The sequence below is a fragment of the Megascapheus bottae genome, chromosome 32, assembly GCF_031878675.1.
Source record: "Megascapheus bottae isolate mThoBot1 chromosome 32, mThoBot2.hap1, whole genome shotgun sequence".
In the NCBI taxonomy this organism is placed as follows: Eukaryota; Metazoa; Chordata; class Mammalia; order Rodentia; family Geomyidae; genus Megascapheus; species Megascapheus bottae.
Genome location: NC_143540.1, coordinates 2,476,738 through 2,500,670, shown reverse-complemented (window position 1 = coordinate 2,500,670; position 23,933 = coordinate 2,476,738). Strand labels below are relative to the sequence as shown.

The following is a 23,933-nucleotide window of genomic DNA, read 5'->3' as shown; positions in this document are numbered from 1 at the left end:
GAAAATACAGATCACAGGAGAAAATGATAAACTACCAAAACTGACATGAGAAACAGAGGAAAGCCAGGCACCAGTGGCTCACACCTGTAATCCTAGCTACTCAGGAGATTAATATCTGAGGATCACGGTTCAAAGCCAACCCAGGCACTAAAAAGTCCCTGAGACTCTTTATCTCTAACTACCAGAAAATGGGAAGTGATGCTGTGGCTCAAGTGGTAGAGCGGTAGCCTTGAGCTGAAGAGCTCAGGGACAGCTCCCAGCCCAGAGTTCAAGCCCTACAAATGACCAAAAAAATAAATAAATAAAAAGAAACAGGAAAACCTAAGCTTGTGGCAGTGGCTTCTGCTTGTATGCTAATTACTCAGGAGACTAAGATCTGGAGGTTCTGGGCCAGGTGAGGTAGAAAAGTCATGAGACTATCTCCAAAGTAACCAGCAAAAAGGCAGACTGGAGTTCTGAGCAAGCAAGAAAGACCCTGAGTTCAATCCCTGGTAGTACATGGAAAAAAGAAAAGGGAGGGGAAGAGACAGAAGGAAGAGGTGGTTGTTTTTTTTTTGTTTTTTTTTTTTTTTTGCTATGAAAAGATGACCCTTATTAATTCCTGGATCTAAGAGGAGCTGACTCCAAAATATGAAAACAGCAAGTCTTAGATGTATAATGTATACAACCCCCAAGTTAAATCAAGGAATCAAAACACTCAATTCAGAAAAGAAGTCTTTGTCTTTTCCTCCTGGCCCTGGGGCTTGAACTCTGTGCCTGGATGTTGTTTCCACTACCTGAGCCACAGCTTTTGTGGGGTGGGGAGGAGTAATTTATTGGAGCTTTTCCTCTCCAGGCTTTGAGCTGAGATGCTCAGATCTCAGCCTCCTGAGTAGCTAGGGTGACAGGCGTGAGCCATCCTCCCAACTCACAGAAGTTTTTTTTTTTTTTTTTTTTTGCCAGTCCTGGGCTTGAGCTCAGGGCCTGAGCACTGTCCTTGGACTTTCTCAAGGCTAGAGCTCTACCACTTGAGCCTCAGCACCACTTCCGGCTTTTTTCTATCGAACTTGGGTCTTCATGCATGCTAGGCAAGCACTTTACCACTAGGCCAAACTCCCAGCCCATCACAGAAGTTTTAATTGCCTGGAGGGTATCCATCTTATAAAATCTTGGCAAGTGAACACTTTGCAGACTTCAAGTCCCAGGACCGGCCAAAAAAACCAAAGATTAAAAAAAAAAAAAAGGTTATAGCCAGTGCTGATGGCTTTTCCCTGTAAAGAGGCTGAGATCCGAGGATCACAATTCAAAGCTAATCCAAGCAGGAAAGACTGTGAAACCCTTATTTCCAATTCCACCAAAAAGCTCAAACTGGAGCTTTGACTCCGTGGTAGAACCTTGAGTTAAACATCTCAGGGATGGTACCTGGGCCTTGAGTTCAAGCCCAGGATGTGTGTGTGTGTGTGTGTGTGTGAGCGCGCATGCATGTGTGTGCGTTGAGTATAAGGATCACAAAAACATTTTACTTCTTACCATTTCACCAACGCGTTTTTCCATCTTCCTTTGATTTTCCTTTTCCTCCCCCACCTTCCAACTTTACCTCTGCCTTCACATCAGGACACCAGAGCAGGTACTAATGTCTGCACTACCTTTCCAGGTCCGGCTTGTCCACTGCAGCTCTAAGACATGTCTTCCATTAGGCAAAGGAAATACCGATGAATCCTCTGGGTCCATGGACAGAGTTGGCCTGCCTAGGTGCCAGGCCCGGAGCGGTTGCCAGTTCTCCCTCTCGTCATGGTATCCCGGGTGTGTCCAAACTACAGGTGGCTCTCCTGGGACCTATGCAAACCGGACAGGCCCTGTCCAGGCCTGGCTAACCACATTTCACTTGGGTGTCTCTCTTCTTCTTTTTGCAGGGGGAGCCTGGGGTGCGGCCCGCATCCGTACTTACCTCCCTCCTAGCTTCCTGCCCAGTCGGTGGGAACCTTCCAAAATACATGAGCACTTCCTGCCCTGTCTTTAGAGACGGCTGGGGGAGGACGGGAGTGCCAGCCTACGGTCCTCCCCGCACTGCATCCCAGCTCCTCCGGAGGAGACTCGGCCTGGAAGCCCGAAAGCCAGGACACCCCGAGTCCCGAGAGAGGCACCCGCGAGCCGTCCAGCCGGCTGGTACCGGTGTGGGGGCCCCACAAATCAGGAAAACCCCGGAAACGCCCCGCCCCGGAGCGGCCGCGCCGGCACCCCCGCGCTCCCCCGTGTTCCCCCCCATGCACCCCCATGTTCTCCCCCATGCTCCCCCCGTGTTCCCCCCATGCACCCCCATGCTCCCCCCGTGTTCCCCCCCATGCACCCCCATGTTCCCCCCCATGCTCCCCCCGTGCTCCCCCATGCACCCCCGGGCTCCCCCCCATGCACCCCCATGTTCTCCCCCATGCTCCCCCCGTGTTCCCCCCCATGCACCCCCATGTTCCCCCCCATGCTCCCCCCGTGCTCCCCCATGCACCCCCGGGCTCCCCCCCATGCACCCCCATGTTCTCCCCCATGCTCCCCCCGTGTTCCCCCCCATGCACCCCCATGTTCCCCCCCATGCTCCCCCCGTGCTCCCCCATGCACCCCCGGGCTCCCCCCCATGCTCCCCCCGTGCTCCCCCCGTGTTCCCCCCATGCTCCCCCCGGGCTCCCCCCGTGTCCCCCCCCCCCCCCCCCCGCGTCCTCCACCAGAGCAGGCGCACCGCTCCTTCCTCGGCCGCCGGCCTTCATGCTGTGCCGGCCCTCGGGCTCCAGTTCCCGGCCGGCTCTGGACGGCGGGGGCGAGCGAGCCCGAGGGCCCCGGGCTCCGGCCCGCCGCGCGAGCCTCGCCTTCCGGAGGAGCGGCGGGCAGGGCCGCGCGCAGCGTCCGTCACAGAGCCCGCGGCCGCCCGGGCCGGCCGCACGCAGGGGAGAGGCCCGGGCTGGGAGGGGAAGGCCGCGCGGGCTGACTCGGCCCCGCACCTGCCCGGGCCCGGGTCCCGCAGGGAGATCCGGTCGTCCACCGCGACACCCGCCGCTTCGCCGAGCCCGCGCGTCCCGGAGCCCCGGAGACTCGGGGCCGCCGCCTGGCTGCGCTCGCCTCCCTCCCGCCTCCCTCTCGAGCCGAGCCGGCGGCCGCGGGCCGGGGGGCGGGGCCGGCCGGGGGCGGGGCCGGCGGGGCGGCCGGGGGCGGGGCCTGCGGCGGGCGCGCGCGCGCGGCCGGCGGGGGCGCGGCCGGCGGAGGCGCCGCGCGCGGATTGGCTGCGGCGGGCGGAGACGTCAGACTCCCGCGGCGGAGCGGCCGCCCGGCGCGGCGCGGCGCAGTCGGCTCCAGCGGTCGCGGAAGGTGGAGCTGCTCTGGCCGCGCCGCCCTCAGCCGCCTCAGCCGCCTCACCGGGCAGCGCCGCTAGGACCGGGACGCGCCGCCGCCGCCGCCGCCGCCTCGCCCCGCGCCGCCCCGCCCCGCGCCGCCCCGCCGGCCCGCGGCCGCCGCCCGCGCCCTCGCCATGACGAAGAAGGAGAAGAAGTCCTTCCACCAGAGCCTGGCCGAGTGGAAGCGCTTCCTCTACAACCCGACCACCGGGGAGTTCCTGGGGCGCACCGCCAAGAGCTGGGGTGAGGCGGCGGGCGGCGGGTGGGCGCGGGCGGGCCGAGCGCGGCCGCCTCATTCATTTTCTCCCGGGCGGCCCCGGCTCGCGGCCCGCGCGGGGCGCACGTGCGGCGGCGGTGGCGGCGGCGGAAGCCGGAGCCCGGGCCTCGCCGGCCTCGCCGCCCGGGGCCGGGCAGGGCCCCCGCGGGGCCGGGAGGGCCTCTCCGCAGGGCGGCCCGCGGCGCCTCCGGGAGAGGAAATTTCCACTCGCGGCGCTGTCTGGCGACTCGTGCGCCCCGACGGCGGCGGCGGCGGCGAGCTGGAGAGCGGAGCGCGCGGGGCTGCCTGGGGGACCCGAGCTGCTGCTCCTCGTCGTCCTCCTCCTCCTGGTCCTCCTCCTCCCGGTCCTCCTCGTCCTCCTCCTCCTGGTCCTCCTCATCCCGGTCCTCCTCGTCCTCTCCTCCCGGTCCTCCTCGTCCTCCTCCTCCTCGTCCTCCTCCTCCCGGTCCTCCTCGTCCTCCTCCTCCCGGTCCTCCTCCTCCCGGTCCTCCTCGTCCTCCTCCTCCTGGTCCTCCTCATCCCGGTCCTCCTCGTCCTCCTCATGCCGGTCCTCCTCGTCCTCCTCCTCCTGGTCCTCCTCCTCGTCCTCCTCGTCGTGTTCCTCGTCGTCCTCCTGGTCCTCCTCCTGGTCCTCCTCATCCCGGTCCTCCTCGTCCTCCTCGTCGTCGTCCTCCTCGTCGTCCTCCTGGTCCTCCTCCTCCTGGTCCTCCTCCTCCTCCTCCTGGTCCTCGTTCCCCTGGTCCTCCTCCTCCTCCTCCTTGTCCTCCTCCTGATCCTCCTCCTCCTCCCGCCTCCTTTCCGCGGCTCTCCGCCGTCAGAAGCGCGTGCGTGGGGAGTGTCCCGCGCGGGCCCTTTGTCTTCCGGCCGCGGGGCTCGCGGAAGGTCTGGTGTTTTCAGTGAGCCTCCTCCCGGGAGGACGTGGAGACCTTGACGCCTTTGCGCGGGGGCCGGCCGTGGACAGGCCGGGGCGGAGCGGGGCGGACTGGGGACCCTGGCCGCTCCGCAGAGCCCCGAACGCGTCCCCTCGTCCCGGCCCGGCGCTCGCCCAGCGCCTGTGTGGCGCTCCACCCAGGGGCTGGAGGGACGACGGGGAGGAGGGCGGGGGGGAGGGGGAGAGGACAGAGAGGAGGGCTGGGGTGAGGACGGGGAGGAGGGAGAGGACAGAGAGGAGGCCCGGGAGAGGACGGGGAGGAGGGAGAGGACAGAGAGGAGGGCCGGAGTGAGGACGGGGAGGAGGGAGAGGACAGAGAGGAGGGCCCGGGAGAGGACGGGGAGGAGGGAGAGGACAGAGAGGAGGCCCGGGAGAGGACGGGGAGGAGGGAGAGGACGGGGAGGAGGGAGAGGACAGAGAGGAGGGCCCGGGAGAGGACAGGGAGGAGGGAGAGGACAGAGAGGAGGCCCGGGAGAGGACGGGGAGGAGGGAGAGGACAGAGAGGAGGGCTGGGGTGAGGAGGGGGAGGACGGGGAGGAGGGAGAGGACAGAGAGGAGGCCCGGGAGAGGACGGGGAGGAGGGAGAGGACAGAGAGGAGGCCCGGGAGAGGACGGGGAGGAGGGAGAGGACAGAGAGGAGGCCCGGGAGAGGACGGGGAGGAGGGAGAGGACAGAGAGGAGGCCCGGGAGAGGACGGGGAGGAGGGAGAGGACAGAGAGGAGGCCCGGGAGAGGACGGGGAGGAGGGAGAGGACAGAGAGGAGGGCCGGAGTGAGGACGGGGAGGAGGGAGAGGACAGAGAGGAGGGCCCGGGAGAGGACAGGGAGGAGGGAGAGGACAGAGAGGAGACCCGAGAGAGGACGGGGAGGAGGGAGAGGACAGAGAGGAGGGCTGGGGTGAGGAGGGGGAGGACGGGGAGGAGGGAGAGGACAGAGAGGAGGCCCGGGAGAGGACGGGGAGGAGGGAGAGGACAGAGGAGGGCCGGGAGAGGACAGGGAGGAGGGAGAGGACAGAGAGGAGGGCCCGGGAGAGGACAGGGAGGAGGGAGAGGACAGAGAGGAGGCCCGGGAGAGGACGGGGAGGAGGGAGAGGACAGAGAGGAGGGCCCGGGAGAGGACGGGGAGGAGGGAGAGGACAGAGGAGGGCCGGGAGAGGACAGAGGAGGGCCAGGGTGAGGATGGGGAGGAGGGAGAGGACAGAGGAGGGCCCGGGAGAGGACGGGGAGGAGGGAGAGGACGGGGAGGAGGGAGAGGACAGAGAGGAGGGCCCGGGAGAGGACAGAGAGGAGAGCTGGGGTGAGGAGGGGGAGCACGGGGAGGAGGGAGAGGACAGAGGAGGGCCGGGGTGAGGACGGGGAGGAGGGAGAGGACAGAGGAGGGCCGGGAGGAGGAAGGGGAGGAGGGAGAGGACAGAGGAGGGCCGGGAGGAGGAAGGGGAGGAGGGAGAGGACAGAGGAGGGCCGGGAGAGGACAGAGGAGGGCCGGGGTGAGGACGGGGAGGAGGGAGAGGACAGAGGAGGGCCCGGGAGAGGACAGAGAGGAGGACCCAGGAGAGGACAGAGAGAAGGGCTGGGGTGAGGAGGGGGAGGACGGGGAGGAGGGAGAGGACAGAGAGGAGGCCCGGGGTGAGGACGGGGAGGAGGGAGAGGACAGAGAGGAGGGCCGGAGTGAGGACGGGGAGCAGGGAGAGGACAGAGAGGAGGACCCAGGAGAGGACAGAGAGGAGGACCCAGGAGAGGACAGAGAGGAGGGCCCGGGAGAGGATGGGGAGGAGGGAGAGGACAGAGAGGAGGGCCGGAGTGAGGACGGGGAGGAGGGAGAGGACAGAGAGGAGGCCCGGGGTGAGGACGGGGAGGAGGGAGAGGACAGAGAGGAGGGCCGGAGTGAGGACGGGGAGGAGGGAGAGGACAGAGAGGAGGGCCCGGGAGAGGATGGGGAGGAGGGAGAGGACAGAGAGGAGGGCCGGAGTGAGGATGGGGAGGAGGGAGAGGACGGGAAGGAGGGCCGGGGTGAGGAGGGGGAGGACAACGGGGAGAGCCGCCCCCGCCGCGCACCTCTGCCCCTCTGGGCGTCCTGGCCTGGCTCCTTACCCCACCTCCCCGTGAGGTCTTCCTGGAAGGCGCGCAGTCCTGGCTCGCTGGCTCGGGCGTGGGGCTCTGGGCCCCATCCCGAGTCTCTGTTTGCTTAAGGCTCGTGCTCCTCCGGGTTTGCGTTTGGAGGTAGTGGGGCTTCCTTTGCCCAAGGTGAGCTCCGCCACTTGAGCCACAGACCCACTCCTGGCGTTTCCATGTGTGTGGTGCCTAGGAATCGAACCCAGGTCTTCCTGCGTGCTAGGCAAGCTTTCTACCGCTAGGCCAGGTTCCCATCCTTACGTGATTTTTTTTTTTTTTTTCTTTCCCAGTCCTGGTCCCTGAGCTCAGGGCCTGAGCCCTGTCCTTGGACTTTCCCAAGGCTAGAGCTCCACCACTTGAGTCATGACTTAAGGTAGGCATGCCTGCGGCTCATGCCTGTCATCCTAGCTACTGCAGGGTGAGATCTGAGGATCGCTGTTCAAAGCCTTCTGGGATGGGAAAGTCCATGAGACGCTCATCTCCAGTTAACCACCCTCTTCCCCCCCCACAAAAAAGCCTGAAGTGGAGGTGTGGCTCAAATGGTAGAGCACCGTGTTTTGTTGTTGCTGCTGTTGTTTTTATTTGTGGTTCATGGGGCTTGAATTCAGGACCTGGGCACTGTCCCTGGATTTTTTTGTTTAGTTTTATTTTTTTCCTCAAGGCTAGTGCTCTGCCACTTGACACAGGGCCATTTCCAGCTTTGTCTGTGTATTGGTACTGAGGAATGGAACCCATGGCCTCATGTAGCTGAACTCTGCAGCTCAAGGCTACCACCCTACCCTTGAGCCAAGGCACACTTCCTTTTTCCCAGAGGTTAATTGCAGATAAGAGTCTCAGGGCCTTTTGTGCCCGGGCTGGCTTTGAACCTTGATCCTCAGATCTCAGCCTCCTGAGGATTACATGCCTGAGCTACTGCACCACCACATTTAGTACATTTCTTTATTTTTTCTTTTTCCTTTTTTTTTTTTTTTTGCCAGTCCTGGGCTTGAGCTCAGGGCCTGAGCACTGTCCTTGGACTTTCTCAAGGCTACAGCTCTACCACTGGAGCTGCAGTACCATTTCCAGCCTTTTTCTATATATGTGGTACCAAGAAATCAAACCTGGGTCTTCCTGCATGCTAGGCAAACACTCTTATCACTGGGCCAAACTCCAGGCCCAAGTTAGTATATTTCTTGATGGATATTGTTACCCTTTTTTTCCCTCCCATTTTTTCTCCCCGCTAAAATGCCATTCTTGAGTGAAAAGCTAAGGAACAGTGCTTAGCCCTTTAGTTAAAAGCCCAAATTAAAGCAGGTTTAAAAAAAAATTTGCGTCTTTTTCTGGAGTACATTTTGATTAAATATGACTTTATATGATCAGAATGTTTTTACTTTGTATCTGCTGGTAAGCAGTAAAAGGTCTTGGGTTTTTTCCTTTGATCCTGGGACTTGAGCTCTGGACCTGGGAGCTGTGCCTGAGTGGGTTTTTTTGTTTTGTTGTTTTTTTTCCCCTCAAGGCTAGCATTTTAACACCTTCAGTCACAGCTTCACTTCCCATTTTTTGGTGGTTCACTGGAGATCAGAGTCTCATGCAGATTTTCCTGCAGGTTCCCAATCTTCAGATCTCAGCCCCACAGGTGTGAGGCTGTGCTTGGCTGGGACTTTGGCCAGTCCTGGGGCTTGAACTCAGCCTGAGTACTGTCCTTGGGCTTCTCAAGGCTAGAACTTGAGCCACAGCACCACTTCCAGCTTCTCACACTCCCAGACCCCTTCTTTTTTTTTTTTTTTTTTAATTTTTTTGCTAGTCCTGGTGCTTGAATTCTGGGCCATAACTGTTCCTGAGCTGCTTTTGCTTAAGACAGGCCTCTACCACTTGAGTCGCAGCACTACCAGCTTTTTTGAGTAGCTTACTGGGGAATGTGTCTCGTGGAGTTTCCCTGCCCCAGGTGGGCTGACTTGGAACCACTATCCTCAGATCCGAGGCTCCTGAGTAGTTAGGATGACAGGTATGAGCCACCAGCTAACTGGCAAGTGCTTTGCTACTGAGCTACATCCCACCACACACTACAGGTTTTCTGATTTGCCAAAATTCACCCAGTGAGTTAGGGATAGAATCTTTGGGTCCCACATATTCTAAAGCCATGCCTGTGAAAACATTTTGTTCTTGTTATTATAAAGATGATGTACTGAGGGGTTACAGTTACATTAGCCAGATAAATAGTACTTTTTTTAAAAAAAAATTATTTTTTGCCAGTGCTGGGGCTTGAGCTCAGAGTCTGAGCGCTGTTCTTAGGCTTTCTCGTTGCTGGAGTGCTACTACTTGAGCCACAGCACCATTTCTGGCTTTTTCTATATGTGTGGTATGGAGGAATCGAACCTGGATCTTCGTGCATGCTAGGCAAGCACTCTACCACTAGGACACACTCCCACCCCCAGGTCACCTCTTTCCTTACTGTATTTTATGCCAAGTCTTTAACTGTGGGTTTTTTTTTTTTTTTGGATGTTCATTTATTTTTTTTACATTTTGTGATTTGAGGCTTGAATTCAGGGCCTAACTTCTGTCCCTGATTTTTTTTTGTGCTCAAGGCTGCAGTCACAGTTCTATTTCTGCCTTTTTTGGTGGTTAATTGGCGAACAAGAGTCTCTGGGACTTTGACCCGGCTTGGGCTGGTTTTGAATTGTGATCTTTAAATCTCAAACTGCTTTAAATCTTAGGCTGCTGAGTAGATAGGATTACAGGCACCAGTGCCCAGCTTTGAAGCTTGTTATCTTCATTAAGATTATCCATTTATCTATTTAGTAGTGTTGAGCTTTAAACTCAGGGCCTTGTGCTTGTCAGGCAGGCAGTCTACCTCTTGAACCATACATCCATTTTGATAAATGTGTTAATTTAAAACCAGAGATTTTGATTTCCAGGAGCCATGATTCTGGGCCAGAACTTTTAGCCCCCTGTGTGTTGTTCCTGTGCCTTTTCTTTATTATAAGGGACTCTTTTTCTCAGGCACTGGGTCAGGCATCATTAAACACTGGGCTCTAGAATCAGACTGAAACCCACCCTGAATATCTGAATGTAAGAGAGAGGCAGGCATGTTTATTTTCCCAGTATCTCCTAGTCTTACCAGACACAATAGCCATTGTCCAAAATAGCTTGGTGATAATAAGAGTTGCAAAATGTGCTTAATGGAGAAAGCAGGAGTTTTTGTACTTGTGTGTGGGTTACAGGTATGGGCCAGGTGGGAGGCAGGGCATTGACCTGTATGCAGTCATCCAGCCCTCTCTGGACTGGCCAGGAAATGGAAGGAGAGGGGCGCGTGCGCGCGCGCGTGCGTGTGTGCGTGTGTTGGTCAGTGTTGGGGCTTGATCTCAGGGTCTGGGCATTGTCTTTAGACCCTTTTTGCTCAAAGCTAGCGCTCTGCCACTTGAGCCACAGCGCCCCTTCTGGCTTCTTCTGTGTATGTGGTACCAAGGAATTAAACCCAGGGCTTCATGCATGCTAGGCAAGCACTCTACCACTAGGCCATACTCCTGGCCCTGCACCTGGTTTAATTAGATGGGGTCCTTTTGGGGGGTATGGTGTGGGTAGGGGTTGGTGATGGGGCTTAAACTTGGCCTGGGTGCTGCCCCTGAGATCTGCTCAAGGCTAGTACTCATCCACTTTTAGTCACCACACCACTTAGTTTTCTGGCACGTAATTGAAGATAAGCATCTCATGGACTTTGTCTGGGATGGCTTTGAACAGGCATGAGCCACCAGTCCCTGATAATTGGGGGCCTTTTTAATAGGGTCATTCTTTCCCCTACAGGGTGCTGGTACTAATAATTCCGAGATCTTCCTAGCTCAGTTGTCTCCTACATATTTGTTTCAGCTCAGTCACTAAGTCATTTGTGGAGCTAGTTTTGTAACTCTCCCCCCACCCCACCCTTCATGAGGCTTGAACTCAGCCTGGGCACTGTCCTTGAGCTCTTTATCTTAAGGCTAGTGCTCTACCATTTGAGCCACAGCCTACTTTTGGTTTTCTTGTGGTTAATTGAAGATAAGAGTCTCACTGACTTTCCTGCCCAGTGGCTTAAAGGCGCCTGACTTTCCCCTTAGCATTTTGCTGGTGTCATGGTAAGGCACAAGTTGTTTTCTTTTCTTTCTTTCCTGTTCCTGGAGCTTGAACTCCAGGACCTGAGCATTGTCCTTGGGTTTTCTCAAGGCTAGCTCTCTACCACTTGAGCCACAGCACCACTTGTGGCATTTTCTTGGTATGTGGTACCTGAAGGACTAGCCTTTTCCCCAGCCCAATCTAAAGACGGACTATGGAGGCTTGAGTCCTGCCTCATTTCTCAGAGTCAAGCAAAGCACCAGGTGCATGCTCATGAACTTTTCGGCTTAAAGGTCATTCTGACCTTGGCCCTTAGAACACAATAGCCTTGCCCCAGGTGGAGCATTCCTCTTTGGGCCTGGCCTAGGACACTACCCTTGCCCCCCTGTTTACATTTTCTGCTAAGCCCACTCCAAAATCCAGTCTATCACACAGCCTCCTATCCCATCTGTGCCCCTCGCTCTTCCTCAATAAAGAGTCCTTGCCTGCTGACAGTCCTCTGTCCTATTCCTTTTCCTAACAGTACTTAGGAATTGAACCCAAGTCTACATGCATGCTAGGCAAACACTCTACTACTAGGCCACCTTCTTGTGATTTCTGTAGCCTATTGGCAGTGTCTGCTCATAAAAAGTGACCCTTTGGCCGGGCATGGTGGCTCAGGAGGTTGAGATCTGAGGATCACAGTTCAAAGCCAGCCTGAGCACTGAAGACCAGGAGACTGATGGTATAGAAAACCAGAAGTAGCTCCAGCGGTAGGGGTAGCCTTGAGCTGAAGAGCAAGTGACCCTTTGTGTACCTGCACCTGTACTCGGCTCCCACCTTCTCTGCCCAACTGCTTCTCCTTTCCCCACGTCCATTTGTTGTTGTTGTTGTCCTTCATTCTGGGTCATTTCCAAGCAAAACTTGAAGACACTGCCATCCCCTATTTGCAACTTTGCAGTCTTTGTGGTGGTTACCATTAATTCAGGAATTAATTTTCTCTGACCTTTCTTGGTTTCCTTCCCTTTCTTGAAAAAGCAAGCATTCAGAAGCTGCCTGCTTTCATGACCCTACTCCCTGTTGCAAATGTCACAGCCCTCCACACAACCCTCCACTCCATCCTTCTCCACCAAGACCCAGTCGTGCCTTTTCTTGTAAATTCTCTTCCTGAAATGATTGCAGGGCAAGCCAGGCCTGGTGCCACATACCTGTAACCCAGCGTCTTGGAGGCATCCCCACTAAAACAGCAGGTGAAAACCTTGTGTGCAATTTTTTTGTGAAATGCTGGGATCTAACCTAGGTCATGTGCATACTGCATACCTGGAAGATCTCTACCACTAAGCTTTACCTCAGCCCATGCACTTACTGGCATCGACAAGGCCTGTGTTTGATCTTATAGCACTCACTGGGCGGGGGGGTGGGAGTGCACACAGCGGCGGGTGTTGAACTTTTTTTTTTTTTTTTTTTGGTGGGTGCCATCCCTGAGCTCAAGGCTCATCTGTGACCCAAGCCCCATTTCCTGTTTTCTGGAGGTTAATTGGAGATAAGAGTCTCAGGTCCTTTTGTGTCCGGGCTGGCTTTGAACCTTGATCCTCAGATCTCAGCCTCCTGAGTAGCTAGGATGACAGGCGTGAGCCCACCGTGCCGGTTTGGGTGCTGAACTATTAAGTGACTAATGGATATCCAGAAAGATCCAAGCCATATATATTGGAATCACTGGCCCTAGTCTAAATCTGTACCCTCGCTGCCATTTGATTGTTTCTAAGGCTGCAGCCTTGATTGTCGTACGATCTCCACCCCAGATGGTGTACGTTTTGGATCACCAGGCAGCTTGGGATCCCAGGCTTTCAGGTGTTGGCTTGGAGAAGTTTCCCATCCCTAGAACCTGTCAGTTCCCATGATGCACCTGTGTAGTGTACAGCTTTGACTCTGAAGCCCTTGCGCTCTTCCCCAGTCCCCGATTCTAATGTCAGGGTCAGTCTGTGGGCAGTTTGAGCAGCGTGTATGTTTCTGGCACCTACAGAGTATCTGGTAGGTAACCTGACAAGGTTTGTTTGATATAATGGGATTATATTGCTATATGCATATGGATATTGCCTGAAGCGAAACAGAATTGCAGAACTGGAAGTGGCACAGCATTATGAAGTACGTGATTGTAATGCTGTCTTGATGTGCTTTGTACTTTTTAATAGGAAATACCTTAGCCCTTTGATTTGGATCCTGGTTTGCTTACACTGACTGATTCCATATCCATTTTCCTATATTTTTGAACATCATAAATGACATTTTGTGAGTTTCTTGAAACTGCTTTGAAAATGTCTGGTCCTTTTGGAGATAATGGAAGTAAGTGTTCTTAGCTTTACTGCAGTGGTTATTTAGTGAGTTGTATAGTGTGAGACAGTTGGAAGCAGGTGTATACACCTGTAATCTCAGGCCAATGGAGGAGGGCACCACTCCCAAAAGGAATGAAGACAGATTACCTAAAGGCAAGTCCTCTTTGAGGACATACCAGACCTCTGGTCCATCACTACTTCACATGTATACACTGTGTGTATATATTATATAAGATATATAATCGGATTCTCTTGTACCACTCACTTTAAATTTAAATTTGTGGCTGTCTATCAGTCTGTGGTTACTTTGTTTTACTTGAAGTATAAGAGGCTCCTTTTCACTCCTTTTAGCTTTATAGTGTTTCATTATGTATTACAGTTTGCTCTTGAGTTAATTACATGATGGATTTCTTCGTGTAAGGCTTGAGGATGTGTTGTTAGTGTTCTGAGCTCTTGCACATGTATGGAAAGGCTCTTTTGTATGCCAGGTTGCACAGTGAGAACCATCAGCTTGGGGTGTGTGGTTTGATTTTGGCTGGTGTCGATTGTTACTTCTCTCCCTTGAATTACCCATCTGTCCTCTGAGGGACTGAGTCGTTTCTCGTCATTTTTGGTGTTGACAGGTGCCTGGGTTTAGTCTGTTCCATTGCAGCCGAGATGCAGGATTTCTGTGTTCTTTGAGACTGACTGTGTCTCAGCCCAGTGTTGGACACTTGGGCTTGACCTTTCTGCCCCATTGGCAGGGATGGCATGGCCAGCTCTGGGTGCCACCTGGGTTTCTGAGGTGGGAATGACATGCCAACCTGTGGGAGGCTGAAGTGGCGGGATCACTCAAGTGGAGGTCAGGACTAGCCTGGCCGATAGAATGAGTGCCTGTATCCAAACACGGTGTAGGAGACGCCTGCCAAGGCCCACTGCTGCCGGGGCTGCCCACGCCCAGCAAGCCCATCACCAGCGGGCATCGGGATACTAACCCCAAGGTGAGAGCTGCTGCGTATGCCTTGCCTTGTGCGTGTGCGTGCGTATGTATGTGTGTATTTTGTTTGTGTGCCTTATATGGTACCGTAGAGTCGAACCCGGGTCTTTGTCCATGCTAGGCAAGCATTCCACCACTAGGCTATGCTCCTGGACCCTGTTCCTGTAAGTTCTTATGGATAGTCTTTCAGATAAAAGATTGGTTTTATTTGATAAAGGAATTATTTCAGGTGGGAAAGCTGAAACAAGTTCTTGTGTCTGGTGGCTATTACTGTATGATATCAGATTTAGAACATGGCTGTTAATTTATGTACATACTGCATGAAATTGTACTTTTTCCCATTATGTAATGGTTCTTTAGAAGCAAATTCAAATAATAGTTTGGTAATGTTCTAATGTTGTATACATTTATATTACTTTTTCCCCCTTGAAATTTAAACTAAAAAAAGAAAAAAGCAATTGACAGTGATACAAGAATATTTTGTGATCACTTTAACAGTGCAGATAGCCTTGACAAAGCCCAAGGATAGTAGCCAAGGCCCTGAGTCCAAGCCCGAGGACTGGCAAATACAAAAAAACAAAAAATGCAGAATGGGCCAGGAGTTTGGCCTTGTGGTAGCATGCGCGAAGACCCGGGTTCAATTCCTCAGTACCACATACATAGAAAAAAGCAAGAAGTGGCTCAAGTGGTAGAGCTCTAGCCTTGAGAAAAGCTAAGGACAGTGCTCAGGCCCTGAGCTCCACAACTGGCCCCCCCCCAAAAAAAAAAAACAAAACGCAGAATACCCAAAAGTCTTCATTGGCACTTTGGCTTCGTGTTTCTGTGTGGCACACACACACACACACACACACACGTGTTTCTGAGGTGGGAAGCCCCTGTGGCACTCATCTGTTTTGTGTGTCTGTGGACCTGCTCACCACCATCTCACCTGGGCCTGCCAGGTATCCTTTTTTTTGTATGGCAAACAGGTCACTGCGTTGAGCCCCATCTTTTCTTTCTCTGCAGCAGAACCGCAGTAGGTGGTGGGGTGGTGGTGCCCGGAGCTGACACCCTCTCCTCTCTCCTCTGTCCTCTACTCCCTGTCTTGGCTTCCTGGTAATTGGAGGGAAGGGTGGTATGCTAGTATAAAGTGAAATTGCTTAAATTATTTCCCCTTTGCGTGGAAAAAATGCAGGGCGGGGGGGAGTGGTTTCCTGGGCTGCAATGGAGAAATAATTTGTCTCCCTTTTGTCACAGTCTGTTTTGGGGACATGTTTGGGAGCAGGAAGGAAGTTATGTAGCCACCCTTTGGAGAGAGTGAACAAATTGTTACCAAGTCTAGAAAGCCCTCTGAAGCTCCTCCTTGGGAGGCAGGGGAGGTCCATTGAGGAGCCCAGAGCTCTGCCGGGAGCAGAGGAACACCTGCAAGCAAGGCCAGGAGCATCCCAGCTCTGGAGTTCCCTGTGCTTCACAGCTGCACGCAGCTCTCATTTCCACCCTTAAACATGAACGAGTGACTTTAACAATACGTATTTTGATATATAATCTCCCAATTGGCTGATGGCCTTGATGTTTGAACTTCAGTGAGAGACAATTGAGACAGATGACTGATGTTCACATGTTCCCCAAATAAATCACTGGTGTGGGGTCTGAGTGTTTCCACGGGCGGGGGAGGACACTCGCGTGTTGGCCTGGCTGGTGCTGAGTGGTGGAGCTGCACCGCCCCCTACGCATGAGCCCTTTCCTGACCCGTGCTCCTGCACGCCACCCACCCAGCGCCCTCTTCCCCACACATCTCCTAGTTCACCTCACTTACAATGGACAGTAATTGCTGGCTGAAATTGCTGGCAACCTATTGGGAATGGCCTGCTCCTCGCTCCGCCCCAGTCATCTGTTCTTGGGAAACATCCCTCTCCACGTTGGCTGGCGTGGTGGGAGCTGCCTTTAACATGGAACTGCCAGGGAGGAGGGGAGGAGGACGGAGAGGAGCAGAGGCCCATGGGGTGTGGGTGCTGCCCATTGGAATTGCTTGGGCAACTCTGCATGGCAACGCTTGGGCTTACAGTTTCCCCGTGGCTAGAGGCAAGTGGGCACCGTGTCTCACGGTTTTCCTTCCTTTGCAGGTTTGATCTTGCTCTTCTACCTAGTTTTTTATGGGTTCCTGGCTGGGCTCTTCACACTCACTATGTGGGTAATGCTTCAGACCCTGAATGATGAAGTTCCTAAATACCGCGACCAGATCTCTACTCCAGGTAACACTTGAGCTCTGGCGGATCTTCACCACAGATCTGTTTTGTGCTAGAGTGGATAGAAGATAAGCCACAGAGTTGGGTAATGAGTGTTGTTTCTGGTTTTATTTCTGAATATTTTCTGATTTACTGGTGAAACTTGAATCGTTTTGAGGAATAATCAGAATTTAAGTGAAGAACAGATTTAAATGGTGTTATGAATATTGTTTACTTTGCCTTGGGAAATGTACACATAGAGTGTATATAGTTTGTATTATTGCCATAGTCTAATAAGATATGGGCTTTGTGGTTCTAGTTGCTCAGTATGAAAACGATTAAAAATGTTAAAGGCAAGCCAGATGTGGTAGCTCACGCCTGTAATCCTAGCTACCCAGGGGGTTGAGATCTGAGGATCAGGGTTCAAAGTGGATCTGGACACTAAAGTCCGTGACTCTTTTATCTCCAGTTAATCACCACAAAACTGGAAGTGGTGCTGTCCATTCTCTGGAAGTGCCTAGAGAATGATGCTATGCTAAAAAGCTAGTAATAAAAGAAATTCTATATCAGACTGAATACCTTTAGTCACTAGGCTAATTTATTTTCATTTTTTTTTTTATTTTTGTCAGTCCTGGGTCTTGAACTCGGGGCTAAGCACTGTCCTTGGCTTAGAGCTCTGTCATTTGAGGCACAGCACCACTTCCAGCTTTTTTCTATGTATGTGGTAATGAGGAATGATTGTGCATGCTAGGCAAGCACTCTACCACTAGGCTACCCTTCTGGCCTCTGACCCCAACTTTTTTGATAGTGAGTTGGAGATGTCTTACAGATTTTCCTGCTTGTGCTGGCTTTGAATGATCCTAAGATCTCACAGATGTGTGCTCTTGGTGTCCAGCTGGAAGCTGTATTATTTCTTGTAGATAGATAAATTCTGGATTTTTTTTGGATTTTTTTTTGGAGGGGGTCTCATATGTAGCCCAGGCTAGCCTTTACCTCCCAGGTTCTGGGATTACAGGCGTGGCCGCTGTGCCCATCACTTTGTTTAGTTAGTTCATGTTTACTAACATTTTCTGTATACCTGGGTGTCCATTCCTGATGTAAAATTGCTTGTAGTTTAATGATAGAGTGATGCTCATCATTGAAGGAAGAATTGTTAGTATTGAGTTTAAGATGAATAGACCTCTTGAACTGAAAAAGATGACCGCTGTATTTATGAATGTCCCCATACAGTGGTGTTTCAGAAGCGAACAGCAGTTTGGTGGTTGGGCCTCGGTGTTGTTCTTGAGCTCCTCAAAGCTAACACCCTAACCCTTGAGCCAAGCCCCACTTCCCCTTTTCTAGAGGTTAATTGGGGATAAGAGTCTCAGGTCCTTTTGTGCCCGGGCTGGCTTTGAACCCTGATCCTCAGATCTCGGCCTCCTGAGTAGTTAGGATTACAGGTATGAGCCACTCCACCCTGCAAATCCCGGTATTTTTGAAGTTAAGTTCTCTTTAATTTGACATGCCTTATCTTCATAGTTGGGTAGAAATGGGAAGTTTATAACTGTACTGTATCTGTAGACAACTTTCCATGTTTTTTACTGAAATCTTTTTAGGAATAAGAGAAAGATTGAGATATATCGCATACATACCTATTTAAATTTTTTTCTTCGGGGCCGGGAGTGTGGCCTAGTGGTTAAAGTGCTTGCCTAGCATGCATGAAGACCGGGGTTCGATTCCTCGGTACCACATACATAGAAAAAAGCCGGAAGTGGTGCTGAGGCTCAAGTGGTAGAGCTCTAGCCTTGAGAAAGTCCAAGGACAGTGCTCAGGCCCTGAGCTCAAGCCCAGGACTGGCAAAAAAAAAAAAAATTTTTTTTCTTTGATCTTTTTTAGGACTTATGGTTTATCCAAAACCAGTGAGCGCAATGGAATATACATTTAGTTTATCAGATCCGAATTCCTTTAAAGGATATATTAACGATCTCAAAAATTTTCTAAAATGTAAGTATCTTTTTTTTGTAATAATGTGCCAAAGTTTGGTTATTATAGATTATAGAACCTATCACTGAATTATTATCACTTCTACATTATTTCATTTTCCTTCTTCACTTAAGTAGACAATGGAGAGGGTCTCTAAATGAATCTTAAAATGAGTTGTAAGATTGTTCTAGTTTGACCAAGACATGTAAAAGGGTATCAATGTATGTGAATTAATGCACAAATCTGGCAAATATCATGTAACCCTTTTATTAATTACAATATAAGATTGTTCTAATTTATGGACCTAGTCCTTGTGGACAGTCAGTTAGCTTGATTGTATCTGATTAATAGAGCAAATCTGTATTATATAAAATAATGTCTATCTGGACCCTTTCTCCCCCCCCCCCGCCCCGCCCCGTTGGTCACAGGGCTTGAACTCAGGGCCTAGGCACTGTCCCTGAGCTTTCTTTTTTGCCAGTCTTGGGCTCTCCCAAGTGGAGTTCAAGCCCCAAGAGCGAGGGGCTTGCTCGAGGGTAGTGTTCTACCACTTGCCATAGTGCCACTTGTGGCTTTTTTTGTTGTTGTTGTTGTTGGAGTTGATTCTCTTAGACTTTGCTGCTGTGGCTGGCTTCGAGTTGTGGTCCCCAGACCTCAGCCTCCTGAGTAGCTAGGATGCCACCAGCGTCTGGCTAATGAGCTCCCTTCCCTCCTCCCCATCCCTCATGTGCCCCCTTTTTTTCCTTTTTGTTTTTTGTTTTAAATGGCTGATTGCGGGCCTGGGTGTTGTCCCTAAGCTTCTTTTGCTCAAGGTGAGCATTGTACCACTCGAGTCACAGTCTCCACTTGAGCATCCCAGTCTCCAATGTCTGCTCCAGCCTCTCGCCACTTCCTTAGAGCGCCCCACCTGCCTTCCTTGCTTTCAGAGGGCCATTCATGTTTTTACCCCTGTGGCTGTGGCTTTATACCTGGCCTTGTGTGCTCACCTTTCCACCTGTGCACAGAAGGCAGTGTGGCTGCGCTGCTTGCTTGTGACAGGAGAGGGGATTTTGTATTAGGCTCACACTGGAGGCCTGGAGAGCATGCCTTCCTTCTCAAGTCACCTGCTAGCTTCGTCTTTGAAGACCACTGCTTTGAAGACCACTGCTTGTGTTCACTGTCCCGTCTTGTATTTCCTTTCTAGCATATTCTTTAGAAGAACAGAAGAATCTCACTGACTGTCCTGATGGAGAACTCTTTGACCAGAAAGGTCCAGATTATGTTGCGTGTCAGTTTCCTGTGTCCTTACTTGACACTTGCGACGGTATCGAAGATCCTGATTTTGGCTACTCCCAAGGCCAGCCTTGTGTTCTTGTGAAAATGAACCGAGTACGTGTGGCTTTGGGTCTTCTTTAAGGAGCTGCAGATCCGTGTGAGGTTCTTTGGCTTGGGGTGGTGCCTTCTTCACGAGGGGAGAGCCAGCACTGACGATTATTGCTTTGGAAGAAATAACAGCACAAAGGGCTGGTAGATAACATTTAGCATTTTCTGAACATTTGGCAGCAAAATAGTGCTTTATCTTGTGTGTATGTGTAATGAAGTAGTGGAATTGCAGGTTGGGACACACTGGTTGCTCTGCTGAGTCCTGCCTGGAGCCCGTCATCTGCTGGGCTGCAGCGTGTTCCCCTGTGTGGCTGCACTGACCTTGCCCCGAGTGGGGTAGGGTAGTGGACCAAGGCCTGCACTATCAGAATGCCAAGGAAGTCACCTTCATGTCCTCTGCTTCATGTCCTTTTGCTAGGTTGGCAGCAGGGTACACTGTTGGGGTCCTGTAAGATAGCTAACTGGAAATAACTTGTTACATGGCAGAGTTCATTTTAATGATCTACAATAATAGATGTGACTCCCCCGTCTCCCCAACTGAGGAGGAAGAAGGTCCACAGAAGCCATGTAATTTAACTGAGCCTGTGTTTCTTGCCCTCAGATCATCGGATTAAAGCCTGAAGGAGCCCCAAAGATAGGATGTGTTTCAAAGGTTAGTATTAACATGTTGTCACCTGTGGAGTGCTTCCGTGCTGCAGGACCAAGTCTCTAGACTCCTCACTCCCTATGGTGGCAGATGGCCACACCCCTCCCACCTTAGTAGATGTTTTAATGCTGCGTCTGACTTTTTTTTCTTTCCGTTTTGCCAGTACTCCTAGCCCCATGTATCATGAGTTTTTTCGTAATGGTCCATAAACTAGTGACCCAGCTGTCAGGACTGAGAGTTAATGAAGTATTATGGTTCATAACCTTAAGGTAGAGACCTCCATTTTCTCCTATTTCATGTGGGTAAGAGTTCGGCGTCTCCAGTAGTGCTGAATGTTAGGATTGGGTGCAGGTGAGTGGCAGGGTGGTTTCCTCCACCCAGGGTGTGGAGATGGCCTAGAGTCCTCGTGGGAGGATGGCTCACTTCTCTGCCCGTCCCCTGTCCCCTCCCTCCCTCTTTTTGAGCTGGAGATTGAATGAGCGCTTTGTGCCGCTGAGCTTTTGCCTCCAGCCCTGCCTTTTATGTTTTAAACTTATTTTCCTACATTTTATCTGTACCCTTTGCTTTGTAGAATCGTTGGAGAATGTTCATGAAAACTTCATAGCTAATAATCCACATTTCAGCTTGCTGTCCCTTTTGCCTTAGAGGTGTGTGTGAAGTGTATAAAATAACCAAATTAGGTGTCGCCCCTTTGTGTAGTTGTGGGGACATTGGCAGAGCCAGAGCAGATGTGGCTAGGTGAGGTGATTGCGATGTTTGGGTATCTGTCTGTCTGACATGCTTACCTGTGGTATCTGTGGCTGTCCCGGTTTCTTCAAAGGATAGTGATAACAGACTGCCTTAGGGGCAATGTCTGGAGGGGCTTTAGAAGTGGGTGACTTGCAGCTGGGACAGGGCTGCCAGGCGTGGGCCTTGTCATACCTTGCCTCTACCCAGGTCTTCAGAACCTCAGGAGCCCTGGGAGAGGGCCTGTTCACCCCACTTGGTGTGGGGGCAGTCCGGCTGTTAGCCCATCCCCTCCAGCCGCGTGGTGCTTCGTGGCCATGGATGAAGTGTGTGGAAGAGTGCCCGGCTGTGTGGGATCTCTACTGCTCTCTACTGGAGATGAGCTGGCTCAGCTTTAGAGTTCCAGTGTTTGCCAAGTCCTTGGTGATTTGCTGGAGTGTCAGGATGGGAGTCTGCCTTACACCCCGTGGTTACCTCTCTAATTTCAGACCCCTTGCTTCGGGGGCCTGAGCGGCCTGTGGGGGAGACAGCCTTCTGTGCCTGGCTGCACCGCGTGGTGATGCTGTTTTTTCCCCTTGGCCATCACCTGAAGGAACGTTTTTTCTGCTTCCCCACAGGATGAATCCGCAGCCAACGTATCATTGTTCCCCGACGAGGGAGCCATAGACTTAAAGTACTTCCCCTATTATGGGAAAAAACGGCACGTAAGTAACAAAAGGTGGCCGCAAGGGTAGGGCTGACCCTGCTGCCGTGGAACTGAGCAGAGCAGGGTCCCTCACTGGGACGCACTCTTGCCACAGTACACGGAAGCTGTGTGTGCACGTAGAGAAGGTAGACAAGGCCCACAGAAGTCCCTAGAACCATGTGCTGTGACTTCTTCTATAGTGCTTCCTAAAACAGAGCCATCCTGGAGCCAGGACGGGCTGTGGGAAGTGTGAACCAGTGTCTCCTTGTTTGTCAGGTGGGGTACCTGCAGCCGCTCGTTGCTGTCCAGGTGGTCTTCTCAGCTAGCAGTACCAAGACTGATGTGACCGTCGAGTGCAAGATTGATGGGTCTCCCAACCTGAGGAACCAGGACGATCGGGACAAGTTTTTGGGACGAGTCATGTTCAAAGTCTCAGTGCGCGCCTAGGATGTGTAGGGTCTCCACAGAATAAATGTCGTGTTGTCGGTCTTCGTGTATCAGCTGGACCTGCCATTCTAGAGTTAGGAGACCGTCCTGGAGGACAGTGAGGCACACGACCCTGGGCTCTGCCCGGAGCATTCTGTGTCCTGCCCTCACTTCCTGTTGCCTCTGCGCAGCCAGCTGGGGACAGCCACCGGCTGCAGGCAAGTGCCTGCGGCCCCCTCCCAGGGCACGCTGTCATGTCTAAAGCTTGTTGTGCTGTGCTGTGTAAATACTTAATGGATTTAACACTGGTTAACTGTCAGTCTGATGCCAACAGAGTTTGGTGCCTTGCCAACCTCAAGTGACTTCCTAGCTCAAAAAAAATGTGTGTATGATGTGCTGTGTGTGAGGAGGAAAAGAAATAAATGTGGATCTGAAAGTGTTACCTTGGCGTTCTGTAAAGTTATTTTACCTGCTCAGTCTGTGGATGTGCTTAGTGAGGTGCACTGAGCCGCTGAGCATGGCGAGTACTCATGGACGGGGTTATGTCCAGTCGTGCCCGGAGCTCTCCCTCCACTGTCTTGAGAACACAGGTAAAAAAGCATCTTTAGGTCAGTTTTACCTGAAATTCAGTACATTGTGAAATGTAAAACCTTGAACTTACCGAAAGCCTAGAACTCATCAGGGGTTCCATTCCCTTCTCTGTTTGGTGGCAGCATCGACTCTTACCTCCTTCAGGTGTGTGCTGTGATTTAGCTTGTTGGTGTGATCTTTTTTTTGTGGTGCTTTTCTCTCAGCTTCCTTTGTGTGTGGGGGGGAGGGGGTCAGTCATGGGATTTGATCTCAGGGCCTGGGTGTTATCTCTGAGCCTCTTTGTGCTCAAGGATGGAACTCTTGGACTTGGAGCCGTTTCTGATTTTCTGGTGGCTAGTTGGAGGTCTCAGAGCTTCTTGCCTTGCCTGGCTTTGAACCATCATCCTCAGGTGTGAGCCATCAGCACTTGGCCTCCTTTAGTAGCTGCAGGGTGGCACGCACTGGTGGGGTATGCCAACAGACTTTGGTGGCCTGTAGGGTTGTGCTTGCTGCCCTGGCACCAAGCCCATGGTGTGTTTCCCTGCTCATGTCCCCTCTTCTGCACTTGCTTCGTCTTTTGGCTGTTGGAATGGGTAGCTTAAGGTTGGCCCAGGCCATGCCTTTAGTGAGCCACTCTGGCTGCTGCCACAAGCGAGGCATACTGAATGGTATTGTGCTGTTTGTGTCCCTCCTCCGATTCCTTAGCTTGCGGGATCTGATTTATGGCTAACAGGAACCACATCCCAGCATGGTTCCCTACAGGAAGACAGTTGCTTTGATTGATGTGGGGTACTTCAAATAACCAGCTGTTGTCAGGGGCAACAGTTGCAATGCTTTTTTGGCCCTGGAGATGATGGTGCTATATACAGTGAATCCTTTTCTAAACCTGGAGACTATGTGCCCAGCCTGGCGGTGCTGTGCGCCCCCCAGTGGACATTTCTGGGGGCGTGGCAGAACGGGCAGGAGGCAAAGTTCCAAACCAATCTTCCATTTTGGACAGAGTAAGGGCTGGGGGTGGAATTTATATTTGATTGCTTAAGTAAAACATGTGTGGCAGGCCCGGCTGGGCTGCACGAATTAACCGAGCGTCGCCCTCAGGGGCAGTGCGGCGGTACGGAGGGCGGGAGGGGTCAGCAGCTGGCGGTGCGGTCCCTGCGTGTGGTTTAGACGCCAGGAGGAGATCCTCCTCTTGGGTCTCCCTTGGCTGTCGTTGCTTTGCTGGGATGTAGGGAAAGCGGCATGAAGAGGACTTGCAAGTTTTCCAGTCTCATTCCCACGGGGAAGCGAGGAGCCGCCATGAAGATAAATCGGTCCCTGTTGGGAAGCCGC

The 23,933-nt window shown here is 52.7% G+C and overlaps 1 protein-coding gene across 2 annotated transcripts; it reads left to right on the top strand.

Moving 5' to 3' along the window:
• Positions 1–3,327: 3,327 nt before the first annotated feature.
• On the top strand, positions 3,328–22,476 carry Atp1b3 (ATPase Na+/K+ transporting subunit beta 3). Of its 2 annotated transcripts, XM_090323451.1 has the most exons (8): positions 3,518–3,599; positions 15,032–15,121; positions 16,129–16,257; positions 18,106–18,213; positions 19,373–19,557; positions 20,153–20,203; positions 21,541–21,627; positions 21,885–22,476. In XM_090323451.1, the coding sequence occupies exons 3-8, from the start codon at positions 16,191–16,193 to the stop codon at positions 22,053–22,055; spliced, it is 669 nt and encodes a 222-aa protein (XP_090179577.1). In that variant the 5' UTR covers positions 3,518–3,599; positions 15,032–15,121; positions 16,129–16,190; the 3' UTR covers positions 22,056–22,476. The 2 variants fall into 2 exon arrangements, with proteins under 2 accessions (XP_090179576.1, XP_090179577.1); XM_090323450.1 differs by lacking the exon at positions 15,032–15,121 and having other exon boundaries at positions 3,328–3,599.
• Positions 22,477–23,933: the final 1,457 nt, after the last annotated feature.